The sequence below is a fragment of the Artemia franciscana genome, chromosome 9 (assembly GCF_032884065.1).
Source record: "Artemia franciscana chromosome 9, ASM3288406v1, whole genome shotgun sequence".
NCBI lineage: Eukaryota > Metazoa > Arthropoda > Branchiopoda > Anostraca > Artemiidae > Artemia > Artemia franciscana.
Window position 1 is genome coordinate 14,375,920 of NC_088871.1, and position 21,058 is coordinate 14,396,977.

General features: G+C 35.1%; 2 protein-coding genes across 2 annotated transcripts in view; one reads left to right on the forward strand and one right to left on the reverse strand.

Moving 5' to 3' along the window:
* LOC136031040 (cryptochrome-2-like) overlaps nucleotides 1–6,820 on the forward strand; it is a 52,906-nt gene extending 46,086 nt beyond the window's left edge. The window contains exons 9-11 of the mRNA XM_065710234.1: nucleotides 40–191; nucleotides 3,198–3,391; nucleotides 6,606–6,820. Coding sequence (XP_065566306.1) covers nucleotides 40–191; nucleotides 3,198–3,391; nucleotides 6,606–6,748 — 489 coding nt within the window. The 3' untranslated portion in view covers nucleotides 6,749–6,820. The remainder of the gene's footprint in view (nucleotides 1–39; nucleotides 192–3,197; nucleotides 3,392–6,605) is intronic.
* An 11,556-nt stretch (nucleotides 6,821–18,376) lies between these two features.
* On the reverse strand, nucleotides 18,377–20,767 carry LOC136030770 (cullin-2-like). Its single transcript, XM_065709812.1, has one exon. The coding sequence runs from the start codon at nucleotides 20,765–20,767 to the stop codon at nucleotides 18,377–18,379; it is 2,391 nt and encodes a 796-aa protein (XP_065565884.1).
* Nucleotides 20,768–21,058: the final 291 nt, after the last annotated feature.

Consider the following 21,058-nt stretch of genomic DNA (forward strand, 5'->3'; position numbering starts at 1 on the left):
CTATATGACCTATTTGATGAGTCACTCCCATATTTGTAGGTATTCGATGAGTATTTACTCGATGCAGACTGGTCATTGAATAACGCCAATTGGATGTGGCTGTCTGCTTCTTCCTTCTTCTACCAATTTCAAAGGGTTTATAGTCCAATAGTCTTTGGAAAGAAAACCGACAAAAACGGAGATTACATTAAGTATGCTATGAGCGATTTCTTTTATTAATTCTCTTTTAAATCAACTTTTTTGGCTTAAATTGACGTTTTTTTGCTTAAATTGAAACTCGTGCAGGAAACCTATTTTAGGACATATTTTTTACTTGCTTCAACCGAAGGTAGACTAAAGTTGCATGGGCCAGGTGAAGTCTTGCAGCAACCAAAGTGCTGCCGCTGCAACACTTTTGTTATATTTCATCGCCAGTTGTTAGATACCCCACTCCTTCAAGTTTTAAAAATTCAATTTTTTTAAAAGGCTTTTCTCTTCAAGAAACATGATATTATGCTTCTTAAAGATAGTGTCAAAGTTAGCTTTTTCTGCTTAAAGCCAACTTTAATATCTACCTCCTGATAGTCGTTAGATTTAGTACGTTTTCAGAATACACTGTGTATGTGAACGAATTTTGATGACTGTGATCAGAAACACAATGTCTGCTATTCTTTTCTGATTTATTTTATGTTAAGGACAATTTGATATCTGAGACGGAGTTTTATTAGCCTAAATAATTAAATACGCTGAACTAAATACAATATATAATACAATAGTATACCATACAATAATAATACAATAAATACAAACAATTAAATACAATAACACAATACATTAAATGCTATAATCAAATTAAATACAATACAATAATAATACAATAAATACAATAATTAAAAACACGTTTAAATAAAGTAGCATGTACTTGGAGCAAGTATCTGGCCCCCCAGCTTCACTATTTTCAATCGTTCTACAAGATTTTTCGTGCAATAAAATTCTTTCAAGTCACTCTCCATGATAAAGATAACAACAAGCGTTTTTTCCTCTCAAATGTATTAATCTGCAAAATGTGCAAACCATTACCTTATACCAACTAGTTTAACGGCCGATTTTCACTCTAAAGCGGGAAATCTGCTGATACTGTTAAACTTGAACATCAACAAGTAAATATAAAACTTGAAAGGGCTCAATTTAAACTATATATACTTGAAAGTAATCATATATGATACTGCGAAATGATACTAATAACAATTCATTGCTTGTCATCCAAATGTATGGAACTTTGAAGCTAGTGTCTGGATCGCAAAGGCCAGCGTCCTAAACTGCTTAATAGAAAGACGAAGTCTCTGTGGCTACTTCTAGGTGCTCATTTAATTTGAAATTAAGCAGGGCTCTTTCCTTTCGAAGTTTGGTGAGAATTTATTTCCCTCTGTCTCCTGGTCCAAGACACTTGAACGTAAGTTCCAAATAACTTGGAGTACGTTCTTGCAAAGGCAGATATCGTCCAGTTGATTTTACAATAGTACATACTGTAAATCCTTACATGAATTCAGTTTAAATAAGATGCAACGTACCTTTTCTTTTTAATTAAAAAACATTGAGAAGAAAGGTGTTAGAGGGGCTACGTGCTCACTTTAACCAGTACCGTCAACCTTTAGCCCCTCCCCCTCCTATACCTTGAAAAATAACTTCTTTTTGGCATTTAAAGAAAAAAAATGTTCCAACTCTAGCTTTAAAAAAAAATTCTACAAATCTCTGACAAATAACAGAAATAAATTCTTACTCGTTATCCCCCCCTCTACATTTTTGGAACTGGTGCCCCTGGCACCATGGTTCCGATAATAGAAATTGATATTCCAAGCAAAATGTTGCCTCAAACGTGGGGCAGAATGCCTAACTCCTGGCTATAAAGCTCATGGTGCAAGAGGTAGGGTTGTTTCAGCGGCCATGTCCAATTATATTTTGCTTTATCTGATAATACAGACTGATAATTTCTGCACGATTCTTTTAAAAGGGTGCGACATGCTTAACTTTTTTATTAGAAAATTTGGATTAGGAGAGGAGGGGATTATCGGAGGGCCCATTGGTGCATTATACATTATACTTCCAATAGCACAGATTGTAATCCTCTTCGTGATTCTACTTCAAATAACGTATAAAATGCATGCCTTTGAGCTGATAATTTGGCAATGAGAGCAGTTTGGGGTTTTAACAGAAGGCTTGGGTCTCTTTGCTTCTCTGGTCGTTTAGACTGATAATCCTTGTGTGATTTTGCTGATCGTTTACCGTTTTTATGGTATGCCAGATACTCCTGGCATTCAAAATCAGTGGCTGCATTAGAAATGTTTCGGAAAGGTTTTTTTTTCTTTAGTAGCTCCTATTGATGACGGTGTATATTGCCATCACTAGGTATACTAAATGAAAATTCATTAACATTGCGTTTCTTGAACATTTTTTCATTAAAAATAAAACTACTGGATCCAAAACAGGACTTCCCAGCGTAATGAGCCCAAAGGCTCAAATACTAAGGGTAGTTATTTGCTTGTCCTAAAAATCTAAGGCTGACATTACTGGCCATTATTTTTATGGAAATTAAAAACCGGATTACGCTCTTCCACACATGCTTTTGGTTGTTTTATGTGACAAAAAGCTATCAAATTTGAACAACTATTGGACTCCTTTGGATCTTCCACTCAAAAATCAGCTTAAGGCAGTAGCGTATGATAAAAGTGGAAGTAAACTGAAAACTGAGTTGTTTTTTAAAGAGAAAGAAAACTGAAGGAAAAGAAATATGCAAACTAAATTTTATTTTCAAGAAAAGAAAGCTGAATCTTAAACTGAAAAACGAAGACTGAGGGGAAAATTCATGAGTAACCATGGAAACCATGAGTATTTTAGGTAACTATTCACGATACTTCAACATTAATCAAACAACTAGCGATAAATATATGCTCTATTTTGTAGAGGCAGTCCGTCTTCCGTGAAAAAAATAATATTCACATGTGTGTTCTCCTTTACAATGATAAAACAACAGGAAATTTGGGCAATCTAGATCGAGCATACCTAAAATCGAAACAATACTTTGTTTTCTAGCGATAAATTGCTATGAAATGTGAAGTGCATTGGATTGTATAAAGTTCGACAGTAGGATATATTCTAAAATGCCCGTCTCTCTTTCTGTTTAAACGCTTATCGTTGTCAAAATGTAACTGTCCTTTTAGGAAGTATCTTCCGAAGCTGAAGAAATTTCCGAGCGAATACATTTATGAGCCTTGGAAAGCTCCTTTAAATATTCAAAAAGCAGCTGGATGTATAATTGGTCAAGACTATCCAAAACCAATCGTTGACCATGATGTAGTCAGACCGAGAAATCTTGAGCGAATGAGTTTAGCCTACAAAGGTCTCCCTATTGAAAGTAAGTAATATTTATCATCTCTTGTAATTCAAAGTATGTCAGGCCAGTGGATGATGAGTTTTTATGGCACTTGGTATTAACCAAGTGACATATAGCGATCGCAAATTCTGTCGGTCTGTCGGTTTGTCTGTCGGTCTTTTGGTCTGTCTGTCCCGTTTTTGCTTGTTTAGGCACTTCCAGATAAGCTAGGACGATGAAATTTGGCAGGTGTATCAGGGACCAGACCATATTAAATTAGAAATAGTTGTTTCCCCGATTCGACTTTCTGGGGGGAGTGGGGGGACGGTTAATTCATGAAAATTAGTAAAAATGAGGTATTTTTAACTTATGAAGGAGTGATCGGATTTTAATTAAATTTCATATTTAGAAGGACCTCGTAACTCAGATCTCTTATTTGAATTATCGACCGGATCCAGTGTCATTGGGGGGAGTTGGAGGGGGAAACGGGAAATCTGGGAAAACGCTTAAAGTGGAGAGATCAGAATGAAACTGGGTGGGAAGAATAAGCACAAGTCCAAGATACGTGACTGACAATACTGGACTGGGTCCTCTCTCCTTGGGGGAGTTGGGGGGGGGGGTAATTGAGAAAAATTAGAAAATATGAGGCATTTGTAACTTACGAATGGGTGATGAGATCTTCATGAAATTTGATATTTATAAGGATATTGTGCTTTAGAGCTCTTATTTTAAATCACGAGCAGATTCGGTGACATTGGGGGAGTTGGAGGGGGAAACTGGAAATCTTGAAAAATATGAAAATTGAGGTTTCTTTATCTTGCGAATGGGTGATCAGATCTTAATGACACTTGATATTTAGAAAGATCTTATGTATCCGATGCTCCGTTTTCATTTCGAATCGGATCCGGGGATGTAGGGGCTTTGAGGGAGGAAACAGAAATCTTGGAAACCGGAAATCTTGGAAAACACTTAGAGTGGAGAGATCAGGATGAAATTTGATGGGAATAATAAGCACAAGTTCTAGATACTTGATTGACATAATTGGAACGGATCCGCTCTCTTTGGGGGAGTTGGGGGTAATGGTGTTAATTTGGAAAAATTAAAAAACTGAGGTATTTTTAACTTACTAGTGGGTGATCGGATCTTAATGAATTTTGATATTTAAAAGGACCTTGTGTCTCAGAGCTCTTATTTTAAATCCCGACCGGCATTAAGCCTCTGATTTTCCTTTTAAATCAATATATTGATTCTGGGTATTTTTTTAGAGCTCATGCCATATGAACTCTTGGCTCTTGTCTCTGCCGACCTCGTCACAAGAACCATATGAGCTCTTAGCTCTTGTTAAATCCAGTTCTGGCGTGAATTAGTAATACTTCTTGTCTTAACCATTTTTGTGTAAGTCTCAATGTTTTAAAGTATCAAGGACAGTAAAAATGAAATCTGATGTTTGAATCTATTCATTAGAAACTTGTCTCGTAGAAATTAAGAAAAAATGAGCAATTCAACTTTTATTGAAAAGGTACCTCTATATGCAGTTTTGAATAACAGCTGGCACCAAATTAAAAAAAGTGACCTGTGGGTGATAAATCAGCTAAAAATAAGCCAAACACATAGGAGGAGTCCAAACAACCTAAGAAGGTGTTGCTTCCCTTTAGACGTCTTGATTTGTTTTTGGGAATCAACAGGTCGTTCATTGTTAGTGACAAAAGGCGGTATCTAATTTAACTTATTAGTTTAACATGTCTTTTTTTAAATTAAAATTTTATATTTTTAAACAACCAAACGAAATAGAAAATTGAGGCTTTCAGGTATGAATAGACCTAAATTGGTCCAGGGAGGGGGAGAGGGTAATGTTTTTACTTTAATTTGTTTGGTACTTCAAACATTTAGGCATGCTGAAATAGAAAAATAGCGTTTTATTGGGCCTATTAAATATTTCTCCATTTATCCAGTGGCTAGTTTCATCATTTAATCGCGAGAAATTTAACTCATATTGGGTTTCCTAATTTAATTCGGGTATTTAATATGGTTTATGGGGTGCTTTATGGATGATAGGCCGACCAAAATCTTTTTGCGCTGAAAATATATTGATTTTCGGCAATGCAGGCCCTGGTTGCATCTTCGAGGCTTTGAGCTCGAACCTCAAAATACAAAGAACTGCCTAACTCGAAGGTACTTACTGTAATGCAGATGATCTGAAAAGAAGGGTTAGGTTCACTTAAAGCTTGTCAATAAAAAATCTAACCAAAACATCAAACAGAAACGCAATCAAGACAAGGTACTCCTTCCACAACTACAGTACAATATACACTAAAAGTTGCGGATAACATGTCTGGCATCTCACACATTACGTAGCCTAAACTCTGTAAGCTCAGCCATAGTCGACCTTGCTCTAAATGGGTACCTGGAGAAATCTGGGTAAGGTTAACAGGAAGACTGTGTGCAGGAGGGTTGCTTTTGGCAGCCATTGCAGAAGAGGTCTGCAGGCTGCAGAAGAGGTGTGGCAGGATTGATCGATACCCATTACCAAATGTACTAACTCATATGTATAGAGTGGTTTTACTTAATTTTTAAGCCGTTTAATATGTTCAAATGATAATTATTTAATATTGTTGTTTGGGTCCGAGCCTAAACTCTCTGGTTACACTCCTTACGTATCATCAGTATTTTTTTTACCACTAACATTACAACGACGTTATCTGTCTTTTGGTGGTGTCATATTAAAAACTAGTAGACAAAATATTAGGATGAGATTTTTTCCTGAGATTTTGATATTCTTAATCCTATAAGATGTCAATGTGAGGATTACCTTACTTCATTATAGATCCACCCTAGAAAGTTATGAGGCCATCAGATTTTTTTTAAAATTGTACTTTTACTTTAAGCATTTGCAAAAAAAGCACTAGGATGTGCTTCTGCTTTCTCCTGACATGTCTTCGAATATGTAAGGAGTCAACACGACGACCTCCCTGCAGAATTGATTCAAATAGAAAGCTACTACGACATTAGGAAACTTTTATTTAGTACTGTTCCATTGTACTTTGATATTAAGGCTCAGATGAAAAGTACTAGAAATAGTACTAGAAATAGCTTTTGCCTTCTTTAATGACGTTTTTGATTATTTGAAGTATCAACGCGATACCTAACTCTTTCGGCTTTAAATTTGACTTCAAGGTTTGTCAATTTTGGAGTGGAGCTTCTTGCAAAGTATTTATTCCCTTGAATTTGAGTTATTAGCGGTTTTTTTCAATTTCAGATTCTGCTTACTCTGCCGCAGCATCCAAGGAAGACGACATTAATACTAAAAAGAGGAAGGTCGTGTCCGATTCAACCAAGTCTAAGAAGCAAAAAATTGAAAGAAAACAAAAAAGTGTAGCCTCCTTTTTGAAAAAGAAGTAATTTAATATGTTATTTTCACTTTTTATAACAAACTATTTTCTTTGTTTTTTAATTAACAGTTACCAAACTTGATTCTGTGCAAACGCAATGCGTTTGGATGTTATAACCTATATATTTTAAGTCTTAGGTCTACTTCCGAATATATTCTCCTCTCCCCCTACCCTTAACTAAGGTATTTTTTAAAAGTATTTAACTAGGTATTTTCTTTATTAGTTACATTTTGAGCAAGCTTTTACGGATCGTTCGCTTGGCTAAGGAGTTTCTCCTTGGAAGGGGAGGGGAGGGGGTTAAATCATATGACTATGGGTATTAAGGCCATCAAAATAGTGTGGCAGCAATTATATACGAAAACGAGGAAAAAAAGCAACCAACAAAGGGTGATTTTCAGTCATTAATAAAAAAAAGAAAAAAACAAAAAAAACGTAAAGACAAAGCAATTACCTCGCAAAGACTTTGGTTTAGCCGTTCTCAGTGCTCAAAAAAGAAAAGAAGAGATGGGCCCTAGCATGTGGTAGGCTTCTGTATAAGGATTCTCATTGTCGCTTGTCGTCTAACCGCAGACAATTTTAGCCTTTTCTTGATTTCATGACGTCACTACAGGTTCGATACAGCCACCCTATGAAAAAACATTTTTTGTTTTCTTAAAGTCCTGACCTATTTAGATCGTTATTGTGGCCAGTCATCTGTTCCTTCTTTTTCAACTGTAGATTTCAGTGTCCATTTTTGTTCATCTTTACCTCAGAAAGTTTTTATTCCACCCGTTTTGCTCAAACTGTTTTTTCCACACTGTTCAAAATTTCCTTTGCAATTCAATGTGATTCTCGCTGTCATTATTATTACAATTAGTAAAAATTATGATTCAATAAAGTACAGGGAGCCCGGCGGCTTCGCCGCTGTATCTGGAACTCGGCAGGCTTCTATATATAGATTCCCAATGTCGCTTGTCTTCTAACCATAGACAATTTTGAACCTTCTCCTGATGTCATGACGTCACCACAGGCTCGATACAGCCATGCTGTGAAAAATACGAATTCTTTATTAAATTCCTTACCTATTTAGGTCGTTTTTATGGCCTGGCATCGCTATTCCTTGTTTTCCAACCGTAGATTTCATTGTCCATTTTTGTTCAACTTTACCTCAGAAAGTTTTTTCTATGCCTTTTGGCTTTAACAGTTCAGATTCATTTATCATCTCATTTAATTTCTTAGTGTGTTATAGATGACAAATGCGTCGTTTCCAGTTTCCTACCACAGATGACTGATCAAAATTTCGTTTAAAATTCAATATGATTCTCTCTGTCATTTTTCCATGACTTTTTCTTTAGCTGTTGCGATTCTCACTTTCACTTGTTTTCTAATCACTTTTATCCGTGATTCATTTACATCAATTAACTCCTCAAACATTTTAAATGACTTAAGTTAAAATTAGCGCCTTTGTAAAATTACGTTTTTTGTTATTGCCTTTGTTATTGTTGTGTTAATTTTTCGTATTTTTTTTCTAATCTTCTAACTCCATTTTCTTTCTTCTTCATTTTGGATTTTCATGACTTCAGACAATTTGCCAATGCTTTTTACTTTACCTGCCCTTGTTGGTCCAGTTTTACGTGATAGTCCAGATTGTAGATTTTTTAATCGTCTAGGTGGTGGGACAAAAACTTCTTTTTCTTGCAACGAAATATCATGTATCATAGTTGTAAATTTTCGTTTTTTGGGTCTTCTCTCATTTGATAGTCCAGGCTGTTGATTTTTAGGTGTTGTGAATTTAATTTGTTTGGGGTGTTTTTTGGTCTTTTCCCGTTTGATGGTTCAGGTGGTTCCAAAGAATTATCATTTAAGCTCCCATCGCAATCATTTCCAATTTTAAAACGTTTTGATTCTCGCTGTCGCTTATCTTCTAAACTCATTCTTCTTTCTACCTCATTTAAAATTTTCACTACTTCAGAAAATTTTCCAATGCCTTTTGCTTTAGCTGCCCTTATTGGTCTAGTCTTACATGAGGGTCCAGATTTTAGATTTGTTAATTGTCCAGGTGGCGGGACAAAAACTTCTTTTCCTTCCAACGAATTATCGTTTATAACTCTTGTCAATTTTGTCTTTTGTGTCTACCTCTAGACAAGTTTTCCATATTGATATGTCTTTCATACCGAGTCTTTTCAGAGATATTTGATTACTGAAGCAAGTCATATTTCTAACACCGATGTTCTACTAAGCTTTGAACTTTTGGTTTTCTTTCTTATGGTTTTCAATTGTTGTAATCCCTTGTTAAAATATATACAATTGTTTTTGCAATTACCAGTTTTTTGTTCCTTAAGCAATTTAATGTGGGACAAATACTAGTTTTTTTCAGTTTCTGTATTTTTTCTATTATTTGCTTCGCTAAAATTTCCGGGATTTTATTTTTTGGACTTTCAGAGATTGGACGGTTTACCGAGAGAGGGGGAACGCTCGCACAATACTGTCTGTTCAGGCGGTTCATCCCCTACTTCTTTCACTTTTTTAAACCATTTGCTCTGTTTTAAGCAATCTTTTATTATGCAATCTTTTATTAATTTTAATATTTTATAATTATTTTATTATTTATTCTCATAACGAGAAGCAGCTCGACATATTTCTTTCTTTATTTGATACGGAGGGGTAATGTGCATCTTTCTTTCCAAGGCGAAAAAGTTTTAGGTTCAAATTGATTAGTCCTTTTATGTTTTCATTAATGTAAGACTTATCTGAGGAACATACCCTCTTGGTAACTCCAGGGAACAATTTTGGTAATTTGTCATTAATTTTGTCTGAAACAAAAAGTATTGATATGACGTAGTAACACTTATGTGGAAAAACTATATTGCAAAACTATTTGTATATATTTTAACAGGGAATTACAACAATTCAAAAACCTTAAAAAAGAAGACCAAAAGTTTGAAGCTTAGTAGAAATCGTTGTTAAAAACCGAGATGAATTCAATAATCACTTTGAAAAGATCTGTAATTAAAGACATCAAATTGCTTAAAAAGCAAAAAACTGGTAATCGCTAGTAATTTCTTGTCCTAGGCTCTACATTAATGTGATAGGAATTTTGGAAGATCACCCAAAAATTTTGTCAACACTGCTTTCTTTCGGCAGAGGTAATTGATTTCCTACTAGGCTATCCTATCGAATCGACGTTCCTGGGTAGTTTGGATCTTGAGATGAATGGATTCTGGCCTTCACCACCTGTTCAGATCAGTTTTCACTTGCAATCCGATAATACCAAAGGCTCCTAAAAATGCTTGAGAATTCTTGGCATCCCTTCCGAGATTTTCCTATATTTCAAGGTTCTTTTTCTCCTAGAAGGGGCAAGTTCAATCCTTTTTGAATTGCTCACAATCGTCCCAAACAAAAATTGTAGCTGTGTTGACCTCCTTTTGTTCCCAGGATATTTTGTCCAAAGTCTACCAAATCCTCACTTTCAGTAATTATTGTGCATTCGAAAATTCTTACCTTCTCCGGATTTACATTACAATGTTTTCATTTTGAGCAATTATTTTGGTTAGGCTTTGAACTTTTAGTACATTTCTATCCGCATTCTTCCGCAAATCTTCCGCATTCTTTATTTTTCTTCCTTTGTATTCTTTCTCACAGAGTTTAACACAGTAATTCTCAATCGATTTTCACTAGGTGCGTCTCGATATGTCTTTCTCCCTTCTTTTTCTAGATGATGCAGTAATGTTTATCATTGACCTTTCTGTTTCTGTGTCCGAATTGTTTTTCAGAATATCTCATTGACATCATTCTGTCATAGACTGATATATTTCCACCTTTGTGGGTAGGTATGATATGTGAGAAAATAAAAATATTTATATCCGCTAACTCAGCCAGAGGAAATTCTCCAGCAACACTTTCGTTCTGGTTCATTTGATATTCCTGTTCGTTTCTTGAATTCAGATCAGTATATAAAACACTAGCTGTTGGGGTGGCGCTTCGCGCCACCCGACACCTAGTTGGTGGGGCGCTTCGTGCCCCCCCAAGCCTCCCCGCGCGCGTAAGTCGTTACGCGCCATATTAGTTACGCGCCATTGTAGCTGTGTCCCTGTGTCCCACCTGTGAATAGAGATAGATATAAATATATATTTTTAACTACGTAAAACATGCGAATATACAACATTCTTCGCTGTCCCATTGGCTGTGCATATAAATAGCATTTATATTCCCTGTGTCCCGGTCGTCATTTGTGTCCTGGTGTCCCAGTTTGTATTTTCTCTTTGAGTGTCCCGGTCGTCATTTATATTCCCTGTGTCCCAGTGTCCCGGTCGTCATTTGTGTCCCGGTGTCCCGGTCCGTAATTTCTATTCAAACAATCCCTGTGTCTCAGTCGTCAATTATATATCCCGCCTGAGCCCCCGGCGTCCCCGTTGTAGTTGTGTCCCTGCGTCCCGGTCGTCATTTATATTCCCGGTCGTGATTTGTGTCCGGGTGTCCCAGTCTGTAACTTTTCTTTGAGGTTCCTGGTCGTCATTTATATTCCCTCTGTGTCGGTCGTCATTTGTGTCCCGGTCTGTAATTTATCTTTGAGTGTTTTTTCTTTTTAGTTTTTTTTAGTTTTTTAAATTTTTTCAGTTTTTTTTTTCTTCTTTATTTTTCAGCGTCACTATGAAGTACATATCTCCGAACCGATATGTGTCCTGGTGTCCCAGTTTGTATTTTCTCTTTGAGTGTCCCGGTCGTCATTTATATTCCCTGTGTCCCAGTGTCCCGGTCGTCATTTGTGTCCCGGTGTCCCGGTCTGTAATTTCTATTCAAACAATCCCTGTGTCTCAGTCGTCAATTATATATCCCGCCTGTGCCCCCGGCGTCCCCGTTGTAGTTGTGTCCCTGCGTCCCGGTCGTCATTTATATTCCCGGTCGTGATTTTTGTCCGGGTGTCCCAGTCTGTAATTTTTCTTTGAGGTTCCTGGTCGTCATTTATATTCCCTCTGTGTCGGTCGTCATTTGTGTCCTGGTCTGTAATTTATCTTTGAGTGTTTTTTCTTTTTAGTTTTTTACATTTTTTCAGTTTTTTTTTCTTCTTTATTTTTCAGCGTCACTATGAAGTACATATCGCCGAACCTTTGTTTTTTAACTTAAATCTGGTAGGCATTGATGACCTTATCCAAGTCAAAATCCCAAACCCAATCATCATCGCTATCATTTTCAGTTTTGATATGTTTTGACTCTCGCTTTCCAGGTGGATTTTCATCTAACTGCGCGGTTTTGCGTTCTTTAGCCGCAAGCCTGTTTTCTTGCTGTTCTTGTGATTCCTCGGCACGCTTTCTTTTCTTACTTTCTCTATCAGCTGCAAGCCTGTTTTCTTGCTGTTCTTGTGATTCCTCGGCACGCTTTCTTTTCTTACTTTCTCTATCAGCAGCAAGTTTTTTGGCATAGACTCTTTGAGCAGCTTCCTCGGCTGTTGCCATTGTAGGTTCTTCAGTCATTTTACAATTAAACATTTTTCCGTGAACGCATGTTTTAAATACCATTAATGACGTCACCGTCATAGCAAAAATGACGACAACTAACTTCATGACGTCAGTCGACACAGAAACATGACGTCACCTGACAGACAGACACACAGACAGACAACTTATTTTTATATATATAGATATAGATATGTTTTTAACGACGTAAAACTTGTGAATATACAACATTCTTCGCTGCCTCATTGTCTGTGCATATAAATAGATTGTCAGGTTTACCGACTCTTGAACATGCAACATATAATTGTCCATGGGAAAAACAATCCATATTCAGATCTATACCTCATGATTCTAATGATTGCCCTTGAGCTTTGTTGATGGTGATTGCCAATCGAACATTGCCTGTGTCCCCGTCGTCATTTATATATCCCCCCTGTGCCCCCGGCGTCACCGTTGTAGTTGTGTCCCTGCGTCCCGGTTGTCATTTATATTCCCTGTGTCCCGGTTGTCATCCCAGTGTCTCGGTCGTCGTTTGTGCCCCGATGTCCTGGTCTGTATATACATTCGTTTTTGAATTGGTATATGATGAAATAAATTTTGAATTTTTTCCCTTTTTTTCTTTTTAGTTTTTTTTATTGGTTTTTACCTTTTTTTAGGTTTTTTAGTTTTTTTCTTTTTAGTTTTTTTTGAAATTTTTATCTTTTTAGTTTTTTTATTTTTATTTTTTTAGTTTTCTTTTTCTCCTTTATTTTTCAGTTTTTTTCCTTTTCTTAGTTTTTTTTTCTTTTTTAGTTCTTTTAGTTTTTACCTTTTTTTAGTTTTTTTATTTTTTTTAGTTTTTTAGCTTTTTTTAGTTTTTTTATCAGTTTTTAGTTTATTTCATGGTTTTTTCCTTTTTTTAGTTTTTTTTTAGTTTTTTACCTTTTTTTTTAGTTTTTTTTTAGTTTTTAAGCTTTTTTAGATTTGTTATTTTTTTTCTTTTTAGTTTTTTTTTTGTAGTTTTTACCTTCTTTAGATTTTTCTTCTTTTACATTAATGCTAAAGCCAAGGTTCGAACCTGGAACGTCTTGAACCTAGAACCTGGAACATAACGCCTTATCAACTCAGCTACATCGGCTTGAATACATTCGTTTTTGAATTGGTATATGATAAAATAATTCAGACGTCATATTATATGATGAAAAAATTTTTTAGTTTTTTTCCTTTTTTTCTTTTTAGTTTTTTTATTGGTTTTAGTTTTTTTAGTTTTTTTTTCGTTTTTTCTTTTTAGTTTTTTTGTAGTTTTTATCTTTTTTAGTTTTTTTTATTTTTATTTATATTTTATAGTTTTCTTTTTCTCTTTTATTTTTCAGTTTTTTCCTTTTTTTAGTTTTTTTCTTTTTTAGTTTTTAGTTTTTTTTAGTTTTTTAGCTTTTTTAGTTTTTTTTATTAGTTTTTAGTTTTTTTTAGTTTTTGCCTTTTTTTAGTTTTTTCAGTTTTTTTTTAGTTTTTAGTTTTTTACCTTTTTTGTTTTTTTTCTTCTTTTGCATAAGTGTGAAATAATTCAGACGTCATATGCGGACAAACACGACGTCACTCGACAGACAGACAGACAGACATAACCCACAAACAACTTATTTTTATATATATAGATTATACTGATCTGCCTGTTCATTCAGATCAGAATTTGCTAGTCCTCCTTCATGAAAAGCTTTATCAGTTAGCTTTGGCAGCCTAATATTAAGACCTCTTCTGTAATTTTTTCGCTTTGTAATCCAATATCTGAAATACTGGTGCAAACACCGCAAAAACCAAATGTTCATATACTTTAATCTTAACTTTCCTTCCTTGTTCCCTAACGTGTACTGGTTTGAGGCTGGCTCTGTGATTGGAAAATACGATTGGCATAAGCGATGTTGAATCTTCATATTGTTCCTACACTGGTAATATTTTCAATGAAGAATTTGCAACTCATTCTTCTGGAGTCTTCTCCAATCCTCAACCTCACTTCAATTTTGATGTGACCTCACAACTCAACCAAACTCCGGGCTAGAGCCATCTGGTGTTGTCTATGTTTCGCTTGAAACCACACTTTTTACACTGGTCAAAACAAAAGGAAATATTTTTCCGTACAAATGGTGTAATGAAACATAACTTTCAATAATAAGCCATCTAACCTGAAATAAAAAGAGGTGGCTATAGTGAAGAATTTTTTGCTAAGTGAAAATCTAAACATTACTAATTAAGCATATCAACGGCAAGAAAAAATTTTGCACAATCTAAAGGTCACTGCGACAGCTGAGGGATTAGTAGAATGGCTACATATTATCGGAACCATTGTTGGATAGAATCAATCAGCGGCTGTGATGTCAGTGACTGCAGAAAACACAGAATCAGGTAGTGATAGTGGTAAGGAAACAAAGGGGGCAACCATTAAAAATGTATTTTCACGAATAGAGCACACTTTTTTCCGTTGGAAAAACCCACCGATGGAAATTTTTTCTTCTGTCCAGTCTAGTAGCCTACGCGAACCTATGCAATCAAATCCAAATTATTAGGATAAAAAACTATTAGTAACATAGGTGTCTATCAAGCCTTCAAATCATAGTCTAAGCATTATATGTGACAAAGGGTGGTTGAAAATTCAAAGGAAGAGCTTCAATAATTGTTTGAAACCTTGATTGATACAAATGGTGGAAGGAAATAGAATCACAGGTTAATTCACATTTCTTGCAATGAAGGATATATGTACTACATTTGAAAATATTTGGAGGTGATTTTTTTTTTTAAACGGACCTAGGCAAATTTTGACACTATTTTGTTTGAGTAGGATGAGCTTTAGCTCTTCTTTTGGTCTGAAATCTTAAATGGTGCTTCCGCTACCTATATATGTTTTCGTTACCATCCGGTAAGGTGTTACGAGGTTAAAGAAACTCGATGTTCCGTAAGGTACCCATACATTAGCCCCTTCAAAGTAGGTGCATACAAATTTACCACCCAGCTTAGTTATGTTCTAAATTGATATCTTGTAAACATTCAGAAAGCAAATTAATCTTTCAGAGATGTGAAAAGAGCCCAGCGGAATGTATTTGATCATGGAACCTGTTTCATTTGATTCAGTGGAATACGGATCCGTCCATATGCATAGATTCGTATTCAATATGGATCTCATCGTCGGGATCATTAAACTCAGACTTATTATTATTAAAATCAGACCCGAAACCCACCCTCTGGGTGAGAAAGGGGTGGAATTCTTTTCTTTGTCCGTAATGATTTTTATCTCTCAGAAATATCAGTTCCTTGTTTAACTCCCCTTGATGAAATTTTGTGGGTTTGTGCTCGACCTAAGGTCTTGCCACGTCCTTTCAATTTGATTGTCCTGTGTTGCTTTCACTACTCTCCTGGGCACAGAGCGGCTGAAAAAATTAATTTTTTTGAAAAATTACATGGCAGTGTTGACTATGTACTATCTAAATACCCAAATGCTGGAGTTTTCCTCTTAGGTGATGCAAATGAATTAAAACTAGAATCTACATGTAATACTTTTAGTCTAAAACAAATTGTAAAAGTTCCTACTACCAAAGGCAATTCTACTCTTGATTTAATATGCACCAATATGTCGAATTTATACAGACCATCACCACTCTTCCTCCTCTCGGAGGTAGTTACCACTTTAGCCTGCTCCTATCGCCACTAGCTACAATTAAACATTCCTTTACTATTACTGAAACCGTCTTTATACCTCTAACTGACTCAGGACTCTACAATTTTGGCTCTTGGATTACTAGTGAAAATTGGTCCCCTGTGTACCAAACAAATGATGTCGACTTCCCTCCAAGGTTTTGTCCCTCCAAAATTTATTGAGGAGTAATTATGAAGCCCATTTTCCGGTGAAAAAAATTAAAATCTGCTCTACCGATAAACCTTACATTACTGCGACTTTAAAAAAAATAATAACGGAAAAAAAATCAATTTGTTCAAGCAAGGACATATCACAGAGGCTAATAATCTAAGAAAGTTCCTGAAGAGAAAATTGAGAAAGGTAGTTTCTGAGTATTACAATAGTAAAGTTAAGGTTCTGTATTCTAACAAGCCCAAACAATGGTACAGGAAAATTAAAGAAATTTGCGGAAAAAACCCTGTTGAAGCTAATTTTCATCTCCCTGAGCCCCCTTATAAAATAGCCAACGATTTGAACCTGCATCTTGCGTCCATAGTAAAAAGTTTCCCCCCTTTCACTGGCTCAGGTCAAACTATTCCTCTCCACCTCTTTCTCCCAAATTTCTCCCTCTGATGTTATAAATACGAAAGCTCAAAAAATCAAGTACTTGCCCATTAAGACATCCCAATTGACTTGATTAAATCCTTTTCAGACACAATTGTTGGACCTTTATCAGACATTTTTAACCAAATTACAAAATCTTGTAAATTCCCAAGTTGCTGGAAACTAGGTTTTATAACACCCACCGCAAAGAAATATTAAAGTCTGACTATAACCAATATGCGTCCTATTACACTCACTCCAGCTTTTTCTAAGTTTTACGAAGGGTTCCTTTGTGACTGGCTTAGAATTAATGCCACGCATTGGCATCCGACTGTTTGGTAATTTAAGAAAAACCTCCACCACCCATTACCTTGTACACTTTGTTCACACCATCCTAAGTGAACTAGAGAAACCAAATGTTTGGCTAAACCTGGTTTTAGTCGATTTCCAAAAAACGTTTGACTTAGTTGACCACAATATCCTAATTCGTTAAATACAGGATAACTTTGAAATTGACCCACTATCAGTAAATATTGTTATATCGTTCCTTTCAAACAGACCACAAGTTGTAAAATACAAAAATAGGTACTGTGGAATACCTTAAGGAACCTTATTGGGACCACTCTTATTTCTTGTCATGATTAACGAAATTGACAAGGAATTCCCCCAATTTGGAAATATGTGGATGACTTGTCAGTCCTTGAAGTATGTCATATTAATATTAAAAGTGAAAAAACTAACCCAATGTTCGGATGTTTCTATGAATCTAAATATGACAGTAAATCCCACTAAATCACAGCTAATGACGGTTAACTTCTTGAAATCTGCTCCTGTTTTTTGCGAAACAATCCCACCCGAAATGTTAGTGAAACATGTTAAGCTCCTTGGTGTCACAATTTCTAATGATCTTAAGTGGGACACATATGTTTCCAACATTGTTAAACAAGCAAATGTTTCACTATCCATGTTTAAGCTGCTAAATAAGTTTAATTGTTCTAAGATACATTCTCTCTGTGTTTACTTATCCTTTATCAGGCCGTTATTGGAATATGTATGTCCGGTCTGGCATTCGCAACTTTCAAGTGAACTTAGTGACAAAATTGAGTCGGTCCAAAAGCGTTCGCTCAGGATCATTTACAAAGAAGATAAAATTCCACACTCCTTCCTCCTTAAAGCTACACGAATTACCACCTTAAAAGAAAGGAGGGAAAAAATTTGCCTGCTTTTCGCTAAATCAGTCATTTCCAATCCCCGTACTGAGGACTTACGCCCTGATTTTCACAATCCTATTAAACTCCGACTCCCCCGGTCAGCCTCCTTAGCAATCCCAACTTACTCTCCGATCCATGCTGTTACAGAGAGGTTTCGTAAAAGTTTTATCTCCTTTATTCTGGAACACCTTAATAATAATTTGTGATTATGTACTTGCCAAATTCTCCTTTTCCTCTATTGCCGTTTTTATTTTTGATTTATTGTAATGTTTTTGTAATTTAATTGTCAAGTTTACTGATTTACCCTTTATCTTTAATGATTTTGCCTTTTTAATTTCTTTTTAATTTTAAATGTTTGACTTAATGTCCTGATTTGAATTTTTTTTCTTAACTTTTACTGGCATATAAAGCGAATTCGGTTCTATAGAGCTTGTGAAATTCTTATACTTTGTCTTAATTCTTATACTTATACTTTGTTAGATAAACCAAAGAAAAGGGATAGGTTGCCTAGGAATTTGAGATATTTTGTGCAGCTAATTACGTTTAATTCCGAATTTTAGAACAACTAGTTTCTGGTTTGGGGTTTTTGATTAATGTGATTCTAATTATGCCCATTTAACTTTTATTCAGAATCATTTTTGAGGAGCTTTCAGCCAATGTTAATAATTTTCATACTCTTCACAATAAACCTCTGACAGAGAAATAAACCCCAAATAACAGTCACTCCTATATTAGCCTTAAACGATTCAAATTTAAGCTACATATTTAAACGTATTTGAATTCTTTTCAGGACCTTCTATATATTCTTTTTCAAGGAGACGTTGTATAGCCTTGTTGATTAATTTAACGCCTGGACAGAACCTACTTCGAGCTTGATTAATCGTTTCTTCGACTAAAGCATTGCGCGTCATACTCTTTTTTGCTTTCATTATTCTCACTATTACTGCCTCTAAGTAAAACATCCTCTCTTTATCCAGAAATACTTTGTCTTCATTTTCTTTAGCAGGAGTTCTTGGTGGTTGAGGTAAAGGCACTTTGAATTTAGCTTTCTTATTTTCAAACATCAAGTTCAAACGAATTGGGGTTTCAGGATGCAGATGGCTTGCATTGCAAATTAATATTTTCTGTTCAATAAGACCATTAAGATTTCTAAGAAGCTGATTATCCTTCAGATTTGTTGCACCAAGCAATTGACTGTAAGTGAGTTCTTCTGTGGACTCAAACTGCATCAAAATTGCACTCTGAAATACTGACATAGTTGCTATGTAGTACTTCTTTGTATAAGTAAGTTGTACATCGACTGTAGACATATCATAGACCCAGGTTAATTTTTTTCCTTGGAAAAGAGCATTGTAAAATCCTTCAAATTCAGATAAAGACTCTTCCAACGTAATTGGTAAAATAAAACCAGGAGTTGATATTATAGAAAATGGCCAGCTGCCCTGTGACGCAATATGAGGTACAAACTTATAATGGAACTCCTTATCTTTTACTTTAAGATGTTCGACGAATTTACTATTGAGGTCATCTGAAATACTCTTATCTTTATAGATTTGTTGGAATTTACGACAATATTCATAGCCACAATTTTCTTTAAATTTACTTATCATTTTCTCTTCCTTATCACTATTATGTGACGATCCACTAATCAATCTTTTTGCTAAGTATTTGGCATAATATCTCTCAAATAAATCCTTATCGTCAAGATATCTGAAAAGAGTTATATCCAGCTTGTCATCATTTCCTTTCTCTTTCAATATCTTATCATAATATTTTGCTAAATACTGGGCTGACATTGAAATACCTCTGTTATTGTGCTTAGCATTCAAAAACGAGCAAATAGCTTTGTCCCGAGCTTTAATAAAATAATGATTATCCTTAAAGCAGACATAAATCATGTTAGAGTATTTTGAATATATAGAAAGGGCTTCATTGACAAAGTCGATAGGATTGTCATGATTGTCTCTATCAATTTTTTCAAGACTCTTGATTCCAATGTCCGTAATGTGTTTTTCCACTATTTTTGCAAGTTCAGTAAGTGTCTCTTCTTTAAACAACTTTAATGTGTCATAAACTTTACTTAAGACAGTTTCGTCCTCCTTTTTCGTCAAGATGGCCAGTCCCTCTCTGAAGTATCCTATATTTTCATCAACCATGGTCTGCTTTAATTCTTTGATAACTTCTTCAAGAATAATGGTCGACAACCTTTTCATTTCCTCTTTTTCCTCATTTTCCTCTTTTTTGATCTTCTCCTCTTTTTCCTCTTTTTCTTTTTTGATCACTTCCTCGTTTTTGATCTTTTCCTCCTTTTTCTCCTTTTCATTTTTTTCAAATTTGAAAAAATATCTGAAGACCTCTTCTTCTTGGATGAAAAGAGAATCGAGGATTTTTTTTTCCATCTCGTAACATCTGGAAATCTCTTCCAGGTACAGTTCAGGTCTATGTACACTTTTAGTCTTTTTTACGAAATTCTTATAGTATATGTTTGCATTGGCTACATAGTCGTTTCTAAAATCGGAGCAGAGCTCTGAATAAGTCTTTTTCCTCTCATTCTCATTTTCCTTATCATCAACAGTATCATGTTTTCGCACAGGCTTAGTCATAACTCCAAGGAATGAATTGATTGTTTGTTGCAATATCTTCCACTCCTTGTCATAATTGATATTACACTCATTCCGGAAATTATTTATGCTTTTCATAATTTCTTCAGTCAGAGACGGCTTTCGGCTTTCCATCACAAGCTTCACCCATGCCTTTATCCCGATATCTCTCAACTTTGGCTTGTCATTTTTAAATGACATGTCATTTGACATGTCATTTGTTCTATTTATTATGTCACAACCTACGTCAACCCAATGCATACCTTTATAAAAACTAGCACAGCATATAGAATATTTGTACAGTAAATCATCAGCTGCTGATATCTTTGTGTTTAACAGTTTAACATGATTTTCAATTCTATGTTCGAATTTTTCCATAAATTTATGAATCGTATAATCATTGTCAATGAATTTTACAGTTTTATTAAATAGTTCGTGGTAACCAGAATAATCCTCTGTTAAAATATCATTTATAATCCTCCAGACTTCGTCAAACTCCTTGTCAATATCATATTCTTTTGGCGCAAGTGACATTGTATCCATGTGCTCAACCATCAAAAATGGTATAACAAGTCAATTGTTGCAAAAGGAAGACCAAACTAAATCTTTAAATTTTCAGGTCTTTTCTGGTTTGAGGTTTGAATTGAAAAATTGAAATTATTGCTCAGACATCATAAATATTTTAGCAGTTAATAAAAAAATAAAAACAGATAAAAGTTAAAAACAAGCAGCTTTCCACGAAAATTTTCTTTCTGAGCCTCGCATGATGTCATGCGTTTGACATTCGATATTCTAAACCATAGGAAGCATCATAATAAGAAACGCGGTTTGCAC

What these genes read in the sequence shown, in the direction of transcription:
- LOC136030770 (XM_065709812.1), bottom strand. Translation starts at nt 20,767, where the DNA reads ATGGATACAATGTCACTTGCGCCAAAAGAATATGATATTGACAAGGAG.